The sequence below is a fragment of the Balaenoptera ricei genome, chromosome 10 (assembly GCF_028023285.1).
Source record: "Balaenoptera ricei isolate mBalRic1 chromosome 10, mBalRic1.hap2, whole genome shotgun sequence".
Taxonomy (NCBI): Eukaryota; Metazoa; Chordata; class Mammalia; order Artiodactyla; family Balaenopteridae; genus Balaenoptera; species Balaenoptera ricei.
This window is the reverse complement of record NC_082648.1, coordinates 70,001,450-70,026,497: the sequence shown is the minus strand read 5'-3', so window position 1 is coordinate 70,026,497 and position 25,048 is coordinate 70,001,450. Positions and strand designations below refer to the sequence as shown.

The 25,048-nt window shown below is 39.2% G+C and overlaps 1 protein-coding gene across 10 annotated transcripts in view; it reads right to left on the bottom strand.

The window, feature by feature from the left end:
• TMTC2 (transmembrane O-mannosyltransferase targeting cadherins 2) overlaps window positions 1-25,048 on the bottom strand; it is a 1,049,079-nt gene that overhangs the window by 748,308 nt on the left and 275,723 nt on the right. For all 10 annotated transcript variants that reach the window (XR_009505423.1, XM_059936614.1, XM_059936611.1 and 7 more), the window contains exon 3: window positions 21,185-21,755. Coding sequence is in view for 9 of the 10 variants with exons in the window: in XM_059936614.1 (XP_059792597.1) it covers window positions 21,185-21,755 (571 nt within the window). In the remaining variant the exon portion in view is untranslated. The remainder of the gene's footprint in view (window positions 1-21,184; window positions 21,756-25,048) is intronic.

Below are 25,048 nucleotides of genomic sequence, written 5' to 3'. Positions count from 1 at the left end.
TCCTATGCTCCCAGGACCAATGCAGCTGGGGGGTCGGGGAAGAAGGGGACTTGGAGGGCAGGGGACCGGCCTGGGAGCTCAGCAGGCTCCAGTGCCTGAGTGGGCGGGGCAATAGCCCTTTGTTCCTCTCCCACTCCTCCCAGAGGGCCCCTCCTGCCTGTCCCTCTTGATCTCCCCGGCCTCCCTCCTATGCCCTCAAGGACCCATGTGGCCTGGAGGGGGGTTTGGAGGGCAGGGGATCAGCCTGGGAGCTCAGCAGGCTCCCTGGGCCTAAGTGGGCCAAGGCAATCGCCCTCCGCCCCTCTCCCACTCCCTGGGCCTAAGTGGGCCAAGGCAATCGCCTTCCGCCCCTCTCCCACTCTTCCCGGAGAGTCCCTCCCACCTACCTCTCCTGATCTCCCCCGCCTCAGGGGCACCGATCTTGTATAGCCTCCACTTCACCTCCCCCCTCAGTCCCCCTACATCCTACCAGTTCACTCTGGGGTTCCTCCCGTCTCCTTGGGGGTCAGAGTCCCCCACCAGCGGCCGGCAGGTGCCCTAGTTGCGGGGAGACACTAAATCCGCGTCTTCCCACACCACCATCTTGACTCCTCCCTCCCTAAGTAATACGGATCTCTTTTTTTGTTTGTTCAAAACTTCAAAATTCCCCCAGGTATCAGTCTCATTAAACAAATTTGCATCCATCTACCTAATGTCTTAAATGTCTACACTATCTTAAATGTTCTCTGTCATCTCCAGTTTAAATTCCAGTTCTTCCACAAGACATCCCCAACTTCTCCTGCCTACATTAATCCCTGACTTCTCAAAGTTCTCTACTCTTACAAATTTGTACCATATATGAAAGATATATTGTAAAGGTCAAGTCTAAGTTGTTAAGGCCCAAAGTGACACTAAGCATATATAATCTTAATGATTATCACACTCTTCAGAAATAAGTCTCACAGCTCCCACAGGAATACAGGCTCCTAGAGGACAGGGATTTGTCTGTTTTCTTCACTGAAGTAAACTATCCATAGCAACTGGACCAGCACCTGGCACAGGGCAGGCACTCAACACTAGATGGATGAATGGGAACGTGAGTGATTGAGTAAATGACTGATTGAATGAACAAAAGAACAATGAACCAAGACAGCAGTCTAGAAGGGAGCTGCAGGGCAGATATGAGCACAGTATTAGATACACCAGAATGTTGATACAATGATCGAACTGTCCAATCTGATCTCTCTAGTCTACATACCTATAAAGGACAATACAGAGAGGGGATTCTTTACCCTGGGATTTTTTGAAGTCTACATGGCTAGGTGATAATGCAGCTCCTCATTTCTTTAACTTACATATTTTATATCGCTGTCCGTACCTTCTTTAACAAATCGTTTATTTTTTCCTGATGGGTACTCTATTAACTCAGGAGTCAGAACAATGGTAAAGCATTTAAAGGTCCCGGTAGCTAATAAGGCCTGTCTTCCTTACTGTAGAAAAAAGTTCAAATGTTTTTTAAATATATTTGAAACATGAAGCCAGGTCAAGTTCCAAATCTTTAGGGCTCTTTTTAATCAATGAAGAATAGGAGACGAATATACTGTCTTAAAGAAAAGAAAAAAGGAGAGGGAGAGACAGAGAGAAGGAGGCAGGGAGAAAAGGAGTCAGGAAGACAAGACTTTTAATCATTAGATTTGTAAGTTCACCTGAACAAGATGACAGTATTCAAATTACAAAAAAACCTCTGGACATCATCAGCTCTAAATGAAGAGCCTTAAAATATCCACTTCCCTTCCTGAGGTCTTCAGGAAGTGATCTGTAGTATTAGGAAGGCTTGTAAAAAGAAATATAACACTGGACAAACGTAAGACATTACAGGTATGAGGGATGGATATTCTTGAAACAGCAATGTTAGTTCCTTCAAAAGGATGCTATTGTGGGAAAAAAAAAAAGGATGCTATTGTGGGATGTGAGAAACTTCTAGGTAACTGCATACCTCCCAGTGACAGGAGACTATGGTCCTAGGGAGGAAACTATTTTTAATCTCATTTCTAAACATTCCTGTTGAAAATGCAGTCACTTCCTAGTTTAGTGTCATACATAGAGAATAACAAAATTTAGCAAATGATAAATATAAAAATGGACTAACATCTTTGCAATGTTAGATAATAGTATCAGAATATTCACATTTACTGCAATTCTCTAGTGAACTCTGACCTCTAAAAAAAATATTTAAAAAAATAACAGGAAAAACCATTCTTATGGCACATACTTTAAAATTAGCCAATTTGCAGAGAACAGTAACCGTCTTAAAACAGAGAAAAATAAAACCAGCTCACATTAATGGAGCACTTAGTGTGTGCTAGGCATTCAGAGATTTCTACATAGTAACTCATTTAATCATCAAAAAAACCCTAGATTTGAGGTGTACTGAGACACAAAGAGGCAGAATCAGAATGTCCCGGTCAGGGCACTATTAAAACAGCAGGCTTTATTTATTCATTCCCTCATGCAACCAGCTGCCTCATTAAGATAGGGACGAAAATATTACAAATCATCGCTAAAAAATCTGAAATAACTTTGAAAAGGGCCAAATGTAACGTTGCACTCAAAAAGAACAATTAAACGTTACTTATTAGAATGTATTTACAGAACATTCAGAACTGGAGATTTTGGCTTGATGAGTTTGAAAGAAAAGAAAAGAGATGCCAAATTCACATGGATCCTTACAGATTTAGTTATCTTGGATTTTTAAAATTCTCAACCAATACTCCTAATGATGTTTGATTGCCCCAAGTGTTCCTCATTCAGACAGAAGGAAATGGCCAGTTTTCAAAAAGACAGGATGGGAGAATTATAACACAGTAAATATAACATTGTCAAACTTTCCGCTACCGCCCAACTGAACTATGTCACAGCCACCAACACATCGATCACCAAGATATTTAAAAAAAAAAAATCACTGCCAAAGCAAATAACTTCTTATCTACTAGGGACGTAAACACAGTAAGACGTACACCATCACTCCACTACCACCAATAACAACACCAGCCAAGAAAAAAAGATTATGAAACCTGTATTTGCTTCTCAATTTTTTTCCAGTGACGGCTCCCCTTCACAGTAAAAGTGCTTGGCCTTTGTATTAAGAGCAATAAATAAATATCCTCAACATCTCTTTCTAAATAATTTGCAAAAAAAAAAAAAAAAATCAAGGAAGATGCAGAAAAAGAAAAATTCAAGTACCCTTATATTACAAGCTAAATTTCTACTGAAGATATATTTTTACAGCTGCTATGAACTTCTAGAGCTGGTTATTCTTGGAAACCACCTTCTGCTTACTTGGGCTTCCTTTAGGGGAGAACTGTTACCAAAGTTTACTTTGCATGATTATTTTGAATGAATTTAGTATCCAGAGAATAGCCAGAGTGCTAAATTTGGACTTGAATTTACTTTCAAAATATAGGGTAAAGGAGAGCCCACTAACACAAAGCAGCATAGGAGATATCTGCTCCGTGAGCTCTCTGGTACTTGGATAAAATACAGAACAGGAAAAGAGAGGATTTGTCTTCTCAGGGTCACCTCAGGCAAACTTCACCACTCTAGATTTCCTCCACTATAAAGGAAGAAGATTAATATCCTCTTGACAGAAGTATTAAAGATCCAGATAAAAATAAAAATGAATGTGAAATTCCTTTGTAAAATGCATGTGACTTGTAGGAAATTGAATGAATGATACTACTATAAAGATATTATCCCGAAATTGGATAATAGTCTCTCTGGAGAGCCTGTATGATTTAACTCACATGGGTGTGTGTATCAGCTAAGGTTCTAGATAAAGTCAGCAAACTAGAGCCTACTGGCCAAATCTAGTGCACACCTGTTTTTCAGATGAAGTTTTACTAAAACACAGAACATCCAGTTGTTTGCAGTAATCCAGCAGAGCTGAACTGTTGTCATGGAGTCCAAATGACAGAAAATATTTACTGTTTGGCCCTTGACACTGAATGTTTGCTGACCTCTGAGACAGAGAATACAATATGGCAAGCTCTCAGTCTAGATCACTGTTTGACACTTGACAATATTATTTCTTTTAGTTTCTTTTTTTTTTTTCTTTTAAAATTTCCCTATAGAGAATAGCAAATTCAATTTGGTATTTCAAGAAAACATGCTCTTTTTCTTGCATGGAAAAAAGGATCAAAGCCAATTTCTAATTACGGGCCTAAAATGACAGTACTGCTCATGTGAAATGACATAAGGAAACAATTATGTGGACGAGAATAGGGAATTAAGAATTAGAAAGTATGATGGACTTCTAGGAGAATCCATTTCAGAAAACCAAGTGTTAACTGTATTTGAGTTTAGAAGATAATGAAAAAAATAACTTCAAATCATCATGATAAAAGGGAGATATGAAGATATTTTTAATACAAATAGATTCCTCTGAAAGGTGAAACAAAATATAGAGCCCACTTCAGTTTGCAATAAATGCATGGTCCTCAAAAAATATTATTATAAGTACTTGGGGATCTAATCTTCTGTTCTGGCAATGAATGAAGAACTTAATATCTGCATAATAATTCCATTTTTCCAATCAGATTATTTCAAAGACAGAGAAAGTTATGATTTTACTAAAAAAAAGATTAGCAATAAAATTATTTTTTAAATTATGATTAAAAATAGTATGATATAATTTGGTTCTTGAAGCATCCCCAGAAACTCCCATATTAGGAAAATAACCCCTGGAGAGGTTAAATGACTTGTCCACAATTACACAAGCAGGTAGTGGCAGAAACTGTGAGAACCCAGGCCTCCTGATTAGAACTGCAGGATTTATGTCATTATGCTACATGGCCATACTTTTCACAGCGTGCTCCCTTTTCTCTGAAATCACAACTTCTCTCAAATGTCTAACATTTTTCAGTGGCTTGCGTGTAATTAACCCAGAAAAAGGCCACCAGCAGGATGCAAAGGTGTAGCTTCAAACAACCTTTATGTAAGTCTGAGGTAAATCAGCAAATGTCTTAATGGCATATTAAATTTTTATAGAATCGTTCTCCCATAATTAACTTGATGTTGTTTCTCTTTTAAAGCTTCTCAAAAGTAAATCTACCTCTAGGAAATAAGCTGGGACATATTTTAGGATGGCCATTTCTTTAAAGGGGTAAAGAAATACTCCAAATTCTGTTCCATCTTTAAATATGTTTAGTTTGTCTAAAAATATGCTTCCTTTTTTAAAAAAAGTAAAGGTATGGAAATTGGGTCTATCTTAGATTTTAAAAGCACCTTTACACTTTGATAAAACCCCTGGTCACAGCTAAAAAAAGTCAATAACATGCACTTAAATAGGACACAATTACTTCTGCATGTGTAAGACATATGTAATACACACTGAGAGGCAAATATATGGAAAAGACTTAGAAGTACCTAGATTCCTATTAACACTATAAGCCATTGCTACTCATTCAAGAACCAAGGGCTGCATGTACAAAACACACAGTCAAGAAAGCAATCAAATACTGATGTCAGATTCTTACTGCAGAAAATTGCATTTATGTAGGGGCCTACAATTTATCATAATTTTGAAAAAAAAAAATAAGGATCCAAGCATTCTGACCTAAATATAACCCCAAGGAAGATACCTTGATTACCCAAACTCCATAACCAATTTGTTAAACAGTAAATAAGACAGGCAAGCATATTAAAGACACCAGTGAAAACATGCAGGAGTCTCAGTAAGACTTTAACCAACTACATGGATTGAGGTCAGAACTTTTTTCTACAGATCTTATTAAACTTGAAAAAATTTTTTTAAAAAAAGGGAAAACAACAACAACCCTACATCTTTTAAAAACAGTAACTACAGCTCCAAACTCCCTCATTCTCAATTTCAAAATATGATTATGGTGATAGTTGCAAAAACTTGGTAAATACACTCAAAACCAACATAAACTATACACTTTAAATAGACCAATTTTATGATATGCGAATTGTATCTCAATAAAACTGTCAAAAAAATACAAAAAAAGCCCAACCTGAACTGACATGAGGCGATTTACAGTCTTTATGCCATTTATTGTAAATATTCACATATTTCCCTTCAGAAATACTACAAGTTTCTTACTCTGAAATGCTGCCACGTTGGGGGTGTTATCTAATACAGAGTTTATGCACCATTACTTCCAAATAATTTTTTAAAAAACAGAATTACACCTGGCCTCAAAGCTTATGGGTATTGCATCAGGGAACTTAGAGCCCTTTTTTATAGAAATAGAGGAAAGCTCAGATTCCAAAAACACTCTTTACAATCCCCGTCCAACAAGACCCGACATCCTGTGCAGGGTAGGACCCACTAAGACACATAGGCACTTGTTGGCATCACAACATTGCTAGTTATTCTAAGCTGTTTTATAATTTTAATGAAATTTACAGGAAAAAGTTTTTAACCTGAATTATAAAACAACCTCTGTATCACAGACTCTTCTTTTATAAAGCCATTAGGAATGCATTGCCTATACACGTAAATAAGTTAATAAGGTTGATTAGCAGTGATGCGGCAATATGAAATTCGGAGCCAAACCAAATGTTTCACTGTGAACTGACTCCAGATAATTCTTTTTTGCATGCTTTTGAGAAACACCATGCATTTCAGAGGAGGGAGAGAAGCTGTAAGGGGCTTCAGAAGCAAATCTAACCCAGTCCAACCTCAAAGGAGGTATGTACAAGGCCTCTCTTTTAAATCTGTTCAGTGTAGGACAAAGCCATGGTGGACATGCTATGCCCTTGCAAGCCAATGGGATGTTGATGATCAAGCTCAGAATACTCAATGACTATTTCTCTTCTGGGACAGGAAGATGCAAAAGAAAAAGAGTATCCAGTCCTTGTTCTAAAGGAGGCTTCTAAACCAACTACACACACACACACACACACAATCAGTATTACTCATATAATACCTTAAATCATCAGGCCACATTTTACTTGAAGGAACTCAACTGAAAGATAATGAGCTGCACTGGAAATGATCACTGGATTTACCATCAGCACTGTCTTTGAAATCCAGCTTCACTGCATGCTCATCAATTCAGGGGAATTCACTCCATCTCTTGTAAAATGGGTACAAATAATGACCCCACAGGGTTACTGTGACAGTTATATTAGAAAACAAATGTAAATTCCAAGAGAACAGAAATTTTGTCTGTTTTCTTAACTGCTTTATCCTCGACATCTAGAAGGTGCCTCATATCTAGAAGACACTCAGTACCTATTTTTCAAAAAATGAAAAAATAAGAAAGCATCTAGCAAACTTCTAGTCACATGACAGGTATTGAGGGAGGAAAAAATGGAAGTTGACTCTGAACCCAAGTTAAATGCACCCACATGAAATGTTTCTAAAAATAGTTAAAAACAGAACAAAATCTTCGATGAGCAGAGCTACTGAGATGCCACTGCTTTTCTGTCACTCAAGACTCTTCCCTCACCAGACTAAATAAATTTGTCAGACACGTGTGCACTTTATATGAAATTCTATTAGCATTAAGGCAGAGTGATATAATTTGTACACATGTCTTATACTTCCTAGGGACTGGGATAATACATTATCCATCTTTGTATTTTTAGCACACATAAAATCAGCTATTGCATGTGGAAGTGCAGGTTATTTGTATTTAAAGCTATTCCAGGTAAACAGCATTGGTCCCAAGACCAAGTAATACGAAAGCGGTTGATTCTTTCATCATCCTATTTGCATCTTCCATTTTAACCAAACTTGTACAAAAACAGTGTAATGGAAAGACCATGAGCTTTGGTGTCAAAACTTTGGAAGGAGATCCCTTCTCCCCTAGGCACTCTCTGAATCCTTGGACAAATTATTTCACTCCTATAAACCTTAGTTTCTTTATCTGTAAATGAGGTTAATAATACCTACTCTCATAGAATCGAACAAAGAAATGCACAGAGGACACTTTGCTAGCACACCATGGTAAGCCTTGATCAATGGTGGTTGTTATTGTAATTACCACCAGCTCTGTGTATATGCAAATGAAGGCTAATGAATTCAAATTGGGTATTTCTCTTCCTCTTTAAAGAATATGGAAGTCAGCAGAGCCATGGAGAAGATTATACTGCAGAATGCAAAAGAATCAAACTACAAATTACCCTATCCAAGAACCAGAAACTTTCGGCTGTTGCTTTGACAGCTTAAATTCAGCCCTTTTCTCACTCAGCCTGCCCATTTTTCAATTGGCACCTCTGCATTTTCTCCTTTCTGGCAATTTTACCTTCATTTTTGGAACCATCCTCACTTTGACATTAGGGTTGTCACTCATTCGAATATCCACCCTCACTCTTTAGTGAGAAACTAAAGTCATATCATATGGTCAGAAGAAACTTTAAGCATCTTAAAGACACGAATGGTGTCCACCACACTCTTGGAATTGCAAGCGCCAGGGTGAATGATGATACACCAAGCTGATGAGTCTCCTGCTAATGCCTAAAATTTTTCTTCTCCAAGTTTGGGCCGTGGTACCTTGGAGAGTTGGAAGAGGGTGTCAAAAAGGAGGTGCCCTGGTATTTATTACTTCCCCACCTTTAGACCAATCTCAGACTCGTCATCCTCAAAGAGAAGATCCCTCTATTGAGGGGTAACCTATTCCAAACATAATATCCTGTTAGTAAAGGAAATTAACCAAATCAGGAAGAAAAATACTCTGATTTTAGTCACTTTGTGTTCAGCTTCTGGTAGCTACAAAAGTATATGTTCCTATTGAAAGCAAGCTTAAATCAAGCTGGAGCCCTAAAATGGCAACAGGACATTTGAGCCCTTAAGTGAAGCTAGTTCAGGGGGTGGGGGAGGAAGGGGCAGGGATAGGAAAAAGATGGGCCTGGCAAACAATAACAAAACACAAACCAACTCAATTTCAAAAGGTGCCCTGGAATTATTAACACAGCAAAAGAGAAAGAACCTAGGGTGAAATAAGAAGGGCAGAGTCTTAATTAATGACGTACTTGAGGGATGGTACATAGCAGTCCACTACAAGTCTCTAGTCTAAAGTGGCCAACAGAAAAGTATTTCCATAGTAACAAGTTTTTTTATAAATTAAAGGCAGGGAAGCAATGTGCACAGTGGTAAGAGCACTGGACCTGGAGGACAAGGTACCGTGCCAACTCTATGCTCGACTTATCCTGTGACTAATTTCTGTGGGCCCCAAACTCTGTGAAAAGAGATGGGGTAGCATATGGATAGATAATTTCTAATATCCTTCTCCAGCCACAAAATCTTGTGTCTTTATGAATATCTTATAATGTTTCATACTATTGTATGGGGTATCAGATTCTCGATGTGCACCAGTGGGTCCCAAACCCAGCTATTCATCAAAATCACAGTGAAATCAGCTCTTTTGCCCTTTTCCTGTTTGCCCGTTTCTGTTCCCCTCTTAACAGTAAAAGAATCTAATTATAGGAATGAGATCAGTAAGCAATTGAAACTAACCCCTGACTTACGCTCTCCTGAATGCACACCATGCCCTGTCTAACCTGTTGATTCTTTTCCTAGTTAAAAAGAAGAATGAAGAATGAAGCTGTTAAAAAATGACTAGCAATAGCCCCCTTAGCAATCCTGCAGACAGATCACACGGGCAAGGTAACATCTGAAGAGACAGCCACCCAGTCTGCACGCGATGAAGAATGATGCAGAACCCAACCTCCTGCCTTGATGATTCACTGAGATTCTCCCCCACTCCCCCATTTTTTCCCTTTAAAAACTGCCTTTGGGCTTCCCTGGTGGCGCAGTGGTTAAGAATCCGCCTGCCAATGCAGGGGACACGGGTTCGAGCCCTTGTCTGGGAAAATCCCACATGCCGCGGAGCAACTAAGCCTGTGCACCACAACTACTGAGCCTGCGCTCTAGAGCCCGTGTGCCACAACTACTGAGCCCGTGTGCCACAACTACTGAAGCCCATGCACCTAGAGCCTGTGCTCCACAACAAGAGAAGCCACCGCATTGAGAAGCCCACGCACCACAACAAAAAGTAGCCCCCACTAGCCACAACTAGAGAAAGCCCGTGCGCAGCAACGGAGACCCAATGCAGCCAAAAATAAATTAATTTCAAAAACAATTAAAAAAATAAAAAATTAAAAATAAAAAATAAAAATAAATTAATTAATTAAAACTGCCATGGCTGAGCAGGATCTTCAGAGTTGGTCTCTGGACACGAGCCGACCTTCTCCCCAGATTGCCAGTTTTTCTGATTAGAGCACCTTCGCTTTGTACTGACACCTGCCTCTTGAATTATTGGCTTATGAGCGGCAAGTAAACAAACCTGGGTTTGGTAACAACAGCAGGAACTTTTAAAAAGGAGTTTCTTGGGAATTTCCTGGTGGTCCAGTAGTTAGGACTCGACGCTTTCACTGCTATGGGCCTGGGTTCAATCCCTGGTCAGGGAACTAAGATCTTGAAGGTCGTGCACCGCAAACCGTGAGGTGCGGCCATAAATAAATAAGAAATAGTAGTTTCTTTCCTGCAACCTCTCCACCAGCTCCCCCTCAACACCTCAAAAACAAACTAAAAATAAGCAGAACAAAATATTCTTACTCAGTAGCTTCCAGTTTGGGGCTATAATCTCTGGTTTAAAACAGTTTCCCCAGGGGAGGCTGATGATCATCCCAGTTTGGAAGCCCATAATGTATCCTCATCTTTAAACAGTCACCATCCCCCACCCGCCCCTGTTATTACCTGTCAATTAACCCAGATTTTTAAATACTGAATTTTCTGAAATCAAAAACTAATTTTACCTGTAGACTTTTCTCAGCAAGCCCAAGTTACCAGATTTAAGTTTCTGTAAAAATAATTTGGTCTGAATGTTATTAAGACGCCTGAAATATTTCATAAAATTTTTGGCAGCCAGAAAATAGTAATGCTTTAAAAAGAAAACTTTTTGCTTTCTCTGCTCTCCCTAGGAGGTAGGGAAATAAACTAAACTGTGTAACAGCAGCAATAACAACAGCAAAAAGCAGCCTCAATGTTTCCCTGAAAAGGTTTGCTATAAAAGATTCTGGAATCAGCTGCCACAATATTGGCTGCCAGGCTGGGGAAGAATAGGAGGAAAGAGATGCACATTCACCCTTAGGTGGTAACTGCTTCCTCTTTCTCCAAAGAATGAGACTTGAACGCTGCAAGCTACTGCAGCTACTGAACTAATCTTCCTTACTATAAACCTTACCAAAAAGAAATATACAGGAAGCAGGGTAGTGGGGGAGAGCAGACCAGAAAAGGCCCGGCTCCCCTCCGCTTTCATATATATAAGCAACAGCACCATCCTGAGCCTGAAGGGGAAAAATCAGGCTATAAAAGTATGAGATGATGGCAAGATATTATCAACGGAGAAAAATTAAGGAATGAGTATGTGTACTTATTTTCAATTAAACAAAAGATAAATGATCAAATCGTGCTGTTCAGAAAAATTATCCTTAAAAAAGGTCTTCTTCTCAATATTCTTTAAATGGTCAGCATTGGTGAATAGGATAGCAAACAAGTTGATTGACATTTCACCCTGCATCCCACTAGAAAAGCCAGAGTTATGCTAATTGAGTGCTCTGTAAAACAACAGACAAAAAGTTCACTACTATTGAAATGCTGTGGAAATGCAGTAAAATGCTGACGATCATGATACGTACTATAGAAAAGGAACTTGGCTGAAGAGTGTACACTTACTATATTCATATCTGGCAATAACTTGGCAAGGCAAATATTATATTCCTAGTTCACAGACCCTGTAACTGATGTTCAATACGTTTAGTACCGTATCTAAAATCATACCATTTAAATCTAAATCTGCATGTTCCAGTCCTACAGCCTTTCCAAAATACCCTTACTTGCACCTATACGTGAGAAGGCTAGCCAATCACCAAGTCGTTCTTCAAAGTGAACATCACTTGTTTTTATGTTTTTTGTTTAACTTTTTATCACACTATGTCATGAGATTTTAAGAATGAAACTTCACTCGATGAAACACGTAAACTGGCGAATTTTTGCCTGAATCTTCAAATTAGAAAAAATAATCCTATGTAATTTGGAGCTTTCCATTTCATAAAAGTTATGGAAATACACTCAAATCATTCATGTATAATTTAGGTAAAATCCGACTACATTACATAAACATGTATTCTGATAGAACACACAAAACACACACACACACCCTTTTATAGGGGGAAGGGACTCAGTGTCTTATATGTTAAAAACTAAGACAATGCCCTCAAAAGGTTGGGTTGGTACTGCTAACAGGTATAATGACTCAAAATTCATAAGATTAAAATATTAAGGTTTTTTCTTTTTTGCTGTTTTTAAATACATAAAATTTAATTATTTTTAAGCAGTCACAAATGATGTTGCATATAATCAAAGACTATTAAATGTACTTGGTATGTAGTTATCTTCAGCAATACATTAATGGAAATTCTAGATATATCTTCCATTTCTTCATATACTAAAAGCTAAGAGTCATTTATTTGTTTTTACATGTCCTTCATTTTTCTCATATTGTCCCTGCTGTTTTCTTTGAATCTTATATCAATTATAAGCAAAACGACAACCACATACCCAAAGGCAGGTATTGCAGATTCCCCTGTTATACCAAAGAGAAGCATTATGATCTTTGCATTTTATTTGATTTCCTGAAATGAAATGAATAAACATGTGGAGAAAGAAAGAAAGTGTCCTCTGGAACAGAAACACTGACTTCACTAATCAGGGCATAATTACTGAGGAAACATGTATTAAATTCTGAATTCATGCTATTTCACTTGATGCAAGAGTTGTAATCAGACCAACAGAGCATACAGGAGCCATCTGGGTGCTGCAGAGTTGTAAAGACAAACCCTGAGAGCAAGGGCACATCGACCTTCCTAGCACCAAATCACTGCAGACTTTTGTTATTAGAAAGTGCTGTTCTTCCCTTTTGATTTCTTATTTTCCCTTTTGAAGAAAGGAATACTGTGATCAATAGGTATGAAACTCGATATAAAAAATAAAACATCACACCATGCAACCTTTACCATAGTATCATATATCACAGATATTCTAATGATCAATGAATTTGATTTAATATTCAGTTTTATCCAACCCACCTCCCACACCCTGCTCACACCTTTTAAGGAATCTCTAATGTACTCTGGAAATCCGGCTTTCTATAGCTTAAGTTTCATTCGAGAAATCAACACTAAATTAGCATTTCCATTGTTCCAGACATTTAAGACAGGAATCTGACTTCTAGGCAATGACAATGGATTTCAAATTTGTGCAAACCACATCATTTTCTGTGAAATTGACAGAACCCAGCTGAATATGAGTAACCCGATAGTCATGAGATCCCGTCAGTCAATTTGATTCCTCTGAGGCAGCAGGTTATCGAAAATTGAGCCAAGTGATGTAATATGCATCCCAGACAGTGTTATGAGAACAGCAGAGATGATTTCAATGAGACTCATTATTTATTCATCACAAGGTCCAATTTGCGTGTCATTTTCACTGACAGTGTACTCAGTTAACTGGTTGAAATTTAGTGCTGATAGGGTGTTTTATTCCGTCCTGTAAAAAATGTTTTTTCTGTCCTCCTTTGTGAAAGAGTACAAAACAAAGAGGGATTTTGTATTTGTGGCCATTCACAGTAATATCTGAACACATTTCAGGAATACTGGAAAAACGGACATAGGAGAGAGCCCTTAAGGACTCCCTGTTTTTCTCATTAGGAGTATATAATAATATGCCAAATATTACAGAGTAAAAAGTACGACAATATTAGCCTTCAGAAAATAACTGCTTTTGTTTTAAATGCTAAAGAACGAGATAAACACCGATAGGAGACACACTCACTGAATGAGATACAACTTCTACTCCTGAGGCTGATCCTTAGTCTCATCACCCAAGGGACCCTCTCTCAGGTTTAGGGGAAGAACAGAAACGAAAGTTCTCCAAGAGTCAAGAAGAGCTGGCCTATACATTCTTGGGCCTCTCCCATGGACCAGTCCAAGGGCTAGCACATTTGAAAGCCATGCATCATTTCCCATCATTGTCGGGGTGACAACCTATCTTAAAAGGCCCCGACATCATTAGACACAGTAGCTGTCTCAGTCTACCTTTCCTGATCCATTTTCCTCTCTAAGTTCCGGTGCTCTGTGTATCTGCCAAAAGGACCTCTCAGTGCTCCGCAGTAACTTCCTCTGAGCGGCCTTCTGTGTAAGGCTCAGGCTCCACTCTCCACTCTTCCTCGTCTGTCCAATTATAAATGCCCATATCCCAAGAATCCTTCGGGGTCCGCCTCACACACCTTTGCTCCTGAAGGTACTTCAGCTGAAAGTCACCTCCCCTTCCTCTAAACTGCCCTAGTGCTCCCAGGGCCTCCCCTCCAGCCCTCACCACTCTCCAGCTTGAATTTCAGTTCTACACTGGCAGGCACTATTCTCTACTTCCTACTACTCTCAAATGTCCTTCAGGGCAGAATTTTTTCGATTCCTCTTTGATTCCCCACATCACCTAACACAATGTCTTGCACAAAGATGAATCTTTAAAAAAAATAATCATAATTTGTGAATAGCTCACTGTCCCAGGTACTGACACTCTAATGCAGGCATTACAGAAACCTGCAAGGGTAGTCAGCTCCCCAAATTTAAGTAACTGGAACCTAAACCACAACTAGAATACAGACTCATCTTAAGTCAGCTGAGCGAGGAAGCCAACCTGCAGGAATAAAATACCCTATTAATCTTAGACTTTTTGAATTGTAAAATATTTCTGAACCTCGACTTTATTTGCGGTATTATCTGGTTAGCGGTCTTGGCAGCTGTTCGAAGTTTTAAAGTACTACAGGTCATGAATATCAAATGCTACAACAAGTTTACTTGGAGGAAATCCAGATTCATTTGTAACTGCATGACAAACAGTCCTCCAGTTTCAATAATGCGAGGAAATACTGCGATCGGAATCGGAGCATCTTGCTATATCTGGATTCTCACAAAGTCAAGTGTAAGGCAAATGCGGGAAAAGACAATCCTCAGAAAGCAGGGACACTACTTGGAGTGGCACAGATGGTGATTAAAGACAATCAGAAAGAGCAAACATATCCTATTTCATTCAAGGCAATGGACAGGAGGGTCACATCTTGCGTAAAACCACAACCTGGTCTAGAAAGAAAAGGGACAGAGACATAAATGATAACAGATTCCACCAATGTCATCCGAGCAGCTAATCAAATAAAAAAAGCACATGTGGATTCAATGTGCAAATACCTGCGGGCTATGCGCTGGCTCTTCTGTACACAGGGAGTCACACAAAATAGTCTGATATACAGAAGCACCGCGTTTAATGTCTTCAGTGTTCCGACTGCGACAAACCCAAACCTTCCACAGAACATAAGCCCCAAACCTCGGAAACCATTCTCAAGATAAACCCTGTGAATGGTTTGGAAACATGGGACTGTTTGTTCCTGTGGGTCTGATCACTGCACCCCGCTGTACAGCCCAGCTTACATAATACCCAAGATAAAGGTAAACTTGCTCAACAAAGGCAACCTCCATCAAACACATCCTGCTTAGCATTAAAATAAAGTTATTTCTAGACAGAGATGACTTGTGTTTTGAAAGTGGCAATGCCTCCCGTTTCCCTCTCTAATAATATAGTCTCTTTATCTCGTTTACATGAAATAGAGCTCAAGATTTTATTTGAAGGAGGCTGTCCAGATAATGCACATCTTGGAAGCAACTACAGCAAAATTAATGCAGTCATCTTTAGAGAAAGTCTTAAAAAAGATCAAACTCAAAGGGCTTCATTTTTCCAAATTATTTTGGGATATAATTAGAATTGTTACACCCACTTTCAGATTTCCTTCCTTTTTAAATTTTTTTTCCCCACCTGTAACTGAGTAAGTCATTATGAGGCTAATAAAGTGGGGGGAAAAAGATGTTTCCACACTAAAACAGTTAACAGATGTTAAATAAGCACAGAAAATGGCCACTAGGTAAGCAATGACTGATGTTGGGTAAGTAAGAAAAATGTTGCCTTTACTGATTTTATTACCCATGTATACCTCCTGGGGTCATGGGAGACTTGTAAAATATTCTGTGGGCAGATAAAAGTCTAGCATTTATTTGCAAGGCTAGTGTGTGTTTCAAGGGTTCCCCACTCCCCTTACTTAGTTTTATGTTGTCAAAAAGTAAGTGAAAATCATCTAAGAAAGGCTAAAATAATCATTTGGTGAGAGGTCAAGAAAAATCATTTTTCAACATTTTTCTGACATGCATTTCTTCCAATCCCACCTTCCAGACCTCACTAACCAGTAATGAAATCCTCACTGTAGAAAGGGGAGAGTATAGGATTTCACTTTACCATTACAGGCACATCATTTTCAAAAGTCAATCTTAAACAAGGGTGAATTCAATAATTTACTAGGTACCTACTATGTGCCAAATGGTGCACTAGATGCCAAGAATAGTGTAGGAAACATATTAAATAGATGCTGAAGTGAAGATCTAGAACATTTAACAATTTTCAAAAAAATAGTTATGAACTCTAATTTTGTTCGTACACATTCCTGAAGATTTTATATTGTTTTCTTAGAAATCTTCCTAACTATTGAAAACTATATTATTTCATATTATATTCAACCACATTATTTCATAAGTCATATTACTCTCTTGATAAGCATTTACTAAATAAGTTAAATGTGTTAATATTTTTGACATATTCAGAACAGTGCCTGGCAGATATAAACACTACACATGGTTACCAAATACTAAATAAAATATCTATGACTTTCTGGGTACTTACTGTTTTTCAAACACTTCACCGAAGAAAAAACTTTCGTATTTCTTTTGCAGAACTACAAAAAATTTACATGTCATATGGACACGGGCATTCCTTGCATGAATCTTAGAAGTCAAAAAATGGCAGCCAAGACTTCTGGCCAAATTCGGTCATCCCAAGGATATTGTCTGGCCCAAACAGGGCATATTTGTTCTTAAATTAGTAACCAATATTAAATAACAGGAGATGTCATAGAAAATCCAGATGTCTGTCTGTCTTAGAAAAATATTAACCTCTACGAAACTGAAACCTGTATTTGCTTATTGCAATAATGGGATGGAGAGAAGTACGAGTGGGAGAGCATAACCTCTAGTTCAGCAGAGTCCCTTCTGCCTGGTCCTGGTGTGCATTTGACTTTGGGGCCTGGATCTGACAGGCCTCTAACTTCTGACATTTCTGAAGAAATGTGAAGGGAGAAGCTGAGTGTGACTGCTATGAGAAAAACATTACGGACAAAACTATAAAAATGGAGAGCCTTGCCCCTCTGGTTTTAATAATTTCCAGCTTGAGGAGGACCACCATCTTTAGATTTTTGAGTATTTGGCTGGTTCTCTAGTTTGCCTAACAGAGGTAAACATTTGTGCACTGGATTTTTCTGTTTATATATAAGTTATGTTTTAATAAGGCAGGGAAGTTTATTTCATCTGGCCAACTATGATAACTCTGATGCAGAGTTAATTAGTAAGATATTTAAGACAATTATTCATTTAAGGTTGAAAAGTCTTTTAATCCACTTCTTTCAGAGTCTCTTCTAACTCACCCCAGGCATAGAAATCTATTTATTTTAAAGACAGAATATGGAATTTTTCTATAACTTCCATATGTAATCTATGCCAGTGTTTATAAGTCCCATAGTCATGAAATTCTAAATGAAAGTTTTTGCTTAAATATTCATACTTCAGCTTTAGTTGATTCCGAATTCATAGGCTTTCAAACCACTGCATGTTTAAAGACTAGTAGAAATTTATCTTTTGGCCTTCTCTTTCTTGAGATAAAGAATTACAATTTCCACTGATATTTCTTCTCCCCCTTCAACTAATGTGCATTAAGTGACTTCCAAATATTGGGCACCCAGTTCACAACGAACACTCTACAGTTTCACATGATCTTCCTAACATCTCTAGCAGAGAACATTAATTATCTCTATTTCTACATGAAGAAACAGGTCATTGAACTAGTCCAAGGTGACTCAGCCAGTGCACGTTAAGAGTCAATGCCTATAACTTTCTTCTCTACTGTGGAGTCATCTGACTGATTTCTTTATCCATCTTCACACCTTCACAGTGTAAGATCACTAGACAGTCACAAATATGTCTTCTAGTCCTAGTGATTCCACCATTTTCTGGGTGACTTTCACATCTCTGGTTCTCTACACCTCAGCTGGAAACAAGGGGACTGGCATAGATGGTCTCAAGGTTCCTTACAAATCTGTAAAGTCTGTTATCCCAATGTCCTCATTAAGCTCACTGGCCCAAAACCTAAGAATGAAAGAAGAAGCTAAGTTGAGATAGCAACTATCAGATGAAGGGTTTTGCCGCCCTGACCACTTCCCCTGCCCGCAAGCAGCGGCTGCCAGACAGCCTGGGCAAGTTTCCATTCGAAAACTTCTCAAGACACTGAACATTCAAAGCATTAAGTCCTTTCCCATAGTGCGGGAGACTTCACACTCTCTACTCTTATGAATTCCTTCACAGTGATGGGGTTCGGGGCAGGCTGCCGCAGAATGTGCCACTTTGGCATGTGGATTATATGGAGATGAAGACAATGAAGGCCCAACAGACTCAGGAAGAAGTTTTTACTTCCCTCTTAAATGCCTGAAAGAATTTAGTTAGTTAGCCTGTGCCAGGAAGAGAGTTATTACCAAAGATAACTTTTTTACATAAGGAAGACTCTTTGGTCTGGCGTGGCAAACATTTGCTCGTCCTGTCTTCCTGTGAATCGTCTTCCTCCCTCTGAAGTTCCAGACCCCTCTCCCTTTTCCTTAGCTCAGGATGGCATAGAAACCTCAACTGCCTAACTGTTGAGGAGCTTCTCCTGTCTTTGCGGGGGTCCTGTATGTACAAAACTAAAAATGTGTTTTTCTCCTGTTAATCTGTCTTAGGGCAATTTGATTATTAGGCCAGCCAAAGAACTTAGATGGAGAGAAAAGTTTTTGTCCCCTGCACTAGTGGCACTTCTCGTTTTCTGAAGCAGCAGTTGCAGGAGTAAGGCTGCCAAATAAAATACGAGATGCCCAGTTATATTTTAATTTCAGATGAACAAAGAATAATCTTCTATTATAAGTATGTCCCAAATACTGCATGGGACATATTTATAGTAAGGAGATCAATCAGCAACTTAATCCTTGAAAACAGGCTTACAGACCCGAAAATTTCTCCAAAGAGAACCTCAAAGGTCCTAAAAGCAAGTCCTGAATTGACATACCAAGGTAATTTCCTAATTCATGAGATGGTAACGTGAAAATTCTGTAGGAGAAACCACGGTGTTTCACAGGCTATCAATGCAAGGTCTTAAAACACCCAGTCTGCATCCCCAAATAGTTCTCACCCTGCATAGGACAAGGACCATGACTTACTTACTCTATTTGTATTTCCAGTAAAACAAGAAAACTGGCTATTGTTGATGGCATGGTTTTCAAAGGAAAGAAAAAGATTATTTTCCCTAAATTTCCTTGAGAGACTAATTAAAATCGATTTGAAATTAAAAGCTTGACTTTCAAACCATATGTTGTTTGCAAAGCATCAAACTCTAACCAGAATTTCCTTTTAAAGTTTCAGCGTTTAACTGAAATCACAAAAGAACTTCATTAAGCACTTGATACTGGAGTTCCCTGCAGAGCAGAGGCACAGCAGTAATTACTCTGCCTCCTGCGTTAAAAAAAAAAAAAAAAAAAAAAAGTCATTTAAAAATAAATAAATGTTTCTGAGGACTTCCCTGGTGGCTCAGTGGTTAAGAATCCACCTGCCAGTGCAGGAGACATGGGTTCAAGCCCTGGTCCGGGAAGATCCCAAATGCCGCGGAGCAACTAAGCCCATGTGCCACAGCTACTAAGTCTGCACTCTAGAGCCGGCGAGACACAACTACTGAGCCTGTGCGCCATAACGACGGAAGCCCGGGCGCCTAGAGCCCATGCTCCCCAACAAAGAGAAGCCACCTCAATGAGAAGCCCATGCACCACAACAAAGAGTAGCCTCCGCTCGCTGCAACTAGAGAAAGCCCGTGCGCAGCAACGAAGACCCAACGCAGCCAAAAATAAATAAATATATTTTAAAAAATAAAATAAAATAAAAATAAATAAATGTTTCCATTTCCCTCAATTTTGTTCTTTATTTCAATTTCTTCCCAATTGAATTCTAAGTAAAATTAAGAACTGAGAGGAAAAAAGTGGTAAAAACTAGAAAACTTGACAGCTTTCTCAGGGTCAGTATCCTAAACCATAATTCCTTGCTTAAGAGTGTCCAAAAGGATGGAGGAGCTGGCAGAGGTCCATGATTTAGAAAATGGCTGAGGTCTGCAAACACTGGCGAAGTTGTCTTTATACTTAAGTTAAAGCAAGGGTGAGTTTATTGTCTGGGAGGGAGGATGGGGAGATGGGAAGGAGGCAGTTTCTAAAGAGGTGTTGGTCCACCCAAACACACCAGCAGAAAACTGCTCAGTTCCCTTTAAGTACTTGGGATCCGAAAGTGCTTCGGTGACCTTCAGACGACATTGCATTTGAAACCACTACGGGGATACAGAAGAACACATATTAAGCCCTGAAGCAAAGGTCTTAATTGGCCTCAGGGCAAAACTTACAATAACCACTTTCTGTTTTGACTCTTCTATTCTTATACACTACATCAGGAAAAGGTGAATATGACTCATGATTTAAGAATGTGAGTTCCCAGTGCACTGCAGAGAGGGTTGTTTTCCAAAGTCAGCTCAGGAAAAGTAGTATTAACAAATAGCAGAGAATTTCCTCTTGACAGAGTCGAGCATCTAGCTCTACGATCAGCTGTGTTATTTTTTTCAAACACCTCTTAGAGGCAATTTATTGGATTACAGGGAATTAGGGCTGAAATCGAGGAGTAAAAGTAAATAAATAATAAAGATGCATATTCTTTACAAGGCAGACTTGTCCTTCTACCCCCTTGGAAATCATGAAAATAAGTTAAGAAACCTGAGAAATAAAATAATCCGTGACTGACACCCAGTTAGTAGGGAAAGGTCAGAGAGGACACTTCCACCTCCCGAAGATCAAAAAGTAACTTACTTTAAATTCTCTTTGAAGAGGAACACATTTGCTTTTTAAATGGGGAAAAGGGACCAAGCAAGGAGAGGACTCAGTAATCCAACGCTCAAGCACCAACAATCACTTACTTTGTAAATGGTGGGTAAGATCTGTTTCATTTTCAGCCTGTGAAAGACAAAGACGTCATAAACGGCTGAAACTGCCAGGACCGTCACTCCTTGTTCCTTCCACAGCATGCTGCATCCGGCACACAGTCCTGTCCCCAGGAACCAGCCCCAGGTCCTGGCCGAGGCGCCTCTTGTAGAACAGTGTTTCATGTAGCAGAGCAAGGAGAGGAGGAAGAAGAGACTGGCCCCCACGTCGGCCCGGCCCACGATTCCTGCCACCGCCTCCGTGTGGATGGGGTGAGAGGCGAACATCAAGCCAGCCATGAAGGTCCAGTACCCATCCCCAAGCAGGATCTTGGAGAAGCTCGTGAAGAGGCCAGTGACCGCCGCATGCAGGAGCACGTTGACGAGGTGGTAGCTCCAGGGATTCAGCCCTCCGATGGCATGGTTCAGGCGGAAGGAAAGAGTGCAGAGTGGCCGGTAGGACTTGTGGCTGCCGCTGTGGGTTAGTAGCGTTCCCCAAAAATCATTGTAGAAAATGTGGGTCCATGGGGTTTCTGGGAGAAGGTCCTGATTAGTCTTGATAGCACGGCTAAAAAATAAAATGTCGAAACAGAAATCTACTGTAAAATACAGAAAGAAAGAAGAAAATTCACTGTTAAAATATACTGCTGAAACACGGCCTTCCTTCCTAAGCTTTGTCATCACGTGGCTTTGTCATCACGTGGCTTTATGATGGGATTCCAGGTATACATGATTAATGCAAATGAGCCTTGGAGCCGGCTTTACAGGTAGATTGAATTCAGATCCTCCCCTTAATGCTTACTAGATCCGCAATTAGGGTTGTATTTCTCTCCCTCAAAAGCTTTCTTCCTTGTTTGAATGCAAATACCTTTAAAGAATAAATGCAGAGTTAAAGGCTTAACGCTTAAGGTTCAATAAAGCCGTTGCCAAACAACTGCCCACGTGTGGCATGTTGGCTAGAAATCCAGATTTCAGGTGCCAGGTTGATATGAGGCCCGAGAATCTGCATTTCTTTAGAAAGCAAAGTCTCAGGTGATACTGGTGCAGGGGATACACTTGGAGCAAGGACTAGCCCCCCGCTAGCAGAAATAAATTTTAGGTAGAACATCTGTGCCCAGAGCAATGCTTCCCATACACGCAGATCACCTGGGGATCTCGTTAACAGGCACGTAAAGGTTCTAATTCAGTAGGTCTGGGGAGGAGGCCGAGATTCCACATTTCTAACCCTTGTAATTGTTCATTTGTCTACTGTGTGAAAAAGCAAAGAAAACTGCTTTGCAGATACATGAGTGCTCTGGAGACCTAGGGCAAAGAACATCTTGGCCCTGTGAGCTGCTGCTATTATTATTCTACAAAGACTGTATTCTAATCTACAAAAAGTCCCTTATAAAATTCAGTTTGACCCACAACCTCTGAAATTAGGTGCACCTGGGGGCTGGAATGAAAACAGACATCAACATACATTAATAGTAGTTGGTTATCTACTCTGCCAAACACTATGCGAGTCCTTCTGCGTATATTATCTACTTATGAAAACGAGCTGACTTTTCTAGATGCTCAATAAAAGGCAGAAAGTCTGTTAAAATCAGGTTTTAAAAAGTACTCAATGTTACAGACAGTTCTCCAGTGTCTATAGTCTCCATTTTTCCCATACTCAAAACACCTTTAGTTTTTAGCTGGGTACATGTCTTCTGGACAAAAAATTATCATTTCCTATCTTCCCTTGCTGCTAAATATGGTCATGTGACTAGTATTTGGCCAGTGACTAATATTTGGTCAGTGGAACATAAGCAGAGTGCTATGCACTACTTCTAGAAAAAAGTATCCTTAAAAGGAAAAAGCTTAGTATTCTTCTCTCTTCTACCCTACCCCCTTCCTGCTGGAGCACAGATGTAATAGCTGGAGTTCCAGCGGCCATCGTGACTCATAAGGTGTCCTTAGGAATAGAAGTCATGCCAACAGAGCAATAAGACTGAAGGAAACCGAGTCCCTGTCATGGTAGACCATACCAGCCCTTGGCAAACTACCTGAGTATGAGAAATAGATTGCTATCTTGTTTAAGCTGCAATATTTTGGGTGTTAGCACAGCTGAATCTACTCATCAGTGAAATCCTTTGTTAACAGAAGACCTACTATATCACAGTGGTTTGATTTTCCATTTTGATTTTGATTTTTACAAGGCTCCGTGTATTGACTGTGTATAAATGAATTTCCATATAAATTGGCTTTTAAAATATTAGAAACAGATGTTATTCTGGATCCATTAAACTAAAACACCCTGTTATGACATTCATCAAGAGTCTACCCCAGAAGTAATTGCTTAAGACTTGATGGGTTATAATTAAAATTTTAAAGAAATATGAAAAACTGCCAAACTGCCAGTGTTGTTAGAGAGAGCTGATTTCAAGCCATTGAGAATGAAAAGCCAACTGGCCTCCACTAAACATTAACCTAGATATTGATGTGAATTTCTCTAATATCAATGCAGAAACGTTCATACTATCAAAGTCGGGGCAGCAGAAAGTTCAACAGCAAAGCACTGTGGGATAAGGCTTGGCTAATTTAGCGAGAAAAGCTGAAAAGCACATTTTGTTTAGGACAATACTTCACCCTTTCAGTGGCAGATCCTTATAGAATGGAGACGCATGTTCCCTAAACCAGGTTTTCTACATGCTATTAGTTCAGCTCCATAACTAACTCTGTAAAGACTTTTTGAGGGAAAGGAAAAAAAAAAGAAACACACGTTTAAAAATCTGTTCAAAGCTGCCAGAATTTCTTATATCCGTAGCCATAAATCTAGTAATCTGCAGCAGCCAACAAGATATACTATGTCTAACTCTCATGAAACAAGTATTTCAAAACAAAGAACAAAACTAACAAATCTCATAATTTCACTGTGAGAAAAACCTTTGATGCGGCACAGCCCTAAATTTACACTGTAGAAAAAGAATTAAAGGCAAATAGTGTCAATAAAACAATAATAGAAGAGCAAAGGAACATCCCACCCATGTTCAAAATACACTGCACTAAGGGAGACTTCGGTCTGATAAAATTCTCTGACGGGCGTTATCTTGTTATTAGCCAGGTTTTTATTTACTCGATAAATGTTACGGCAAAAGAACATGAAATAAGACTAAATTGTACTGGGCTTTAGTACATAAGTCACGTCACACATGCAAGTCAGTGATAAGGGATGCATTATGCATCCCTCACATCATATTAAGAAAGATACAGACCAAAAGGGATTTAATGGAATCTGAATAATCTGCCAGCAAAATGAGAAGTAAAGGTAGTCGCTCAACACTCAACATAATAGATTCTCATCTATTTGCATTTTCTTATGCAAGTCCAAAACTGAAAGAGGGGAAACCTGCTATTTCTCAGTCAATGAAAAGGCTTAACTCAAAACAAAATGTCATGCTGATATAATTTCTGATGTTATTTCTGTGAGTGGGTATTGAAAATTCAAAAAGACACTAAGGAATTGGGAAATTTTCCACTCCAGGAAAGGTGAAGAACATTGAAGCAGCAGGTGTGGAAAAGAAACAATTGCAGGCAGAATTCTCCAGAGAACACAGGCCCAAGATACTCTTTTGAAGCAAAAAGATCCAGTCCCTCAAGCTTTCAAGGAGGTTTTAATCTGTTTTCAGTTTTGTTCATTTGTGGCTCTTTGTTTTTTGCTGCATTATGATTTTTCCTTTAAAAAATGTTGACAAAGGCCAACGCTATTGTAAAACATAAAACGGATGAATGATATGACACTGCCATCCCAACTGTCCTCATGTGGGTTTCTCTCACTACAATTTTTTCTGTCCATTGACCTTTTCAGTCATGAGCACCCACAAAAATGATGGCCATCAG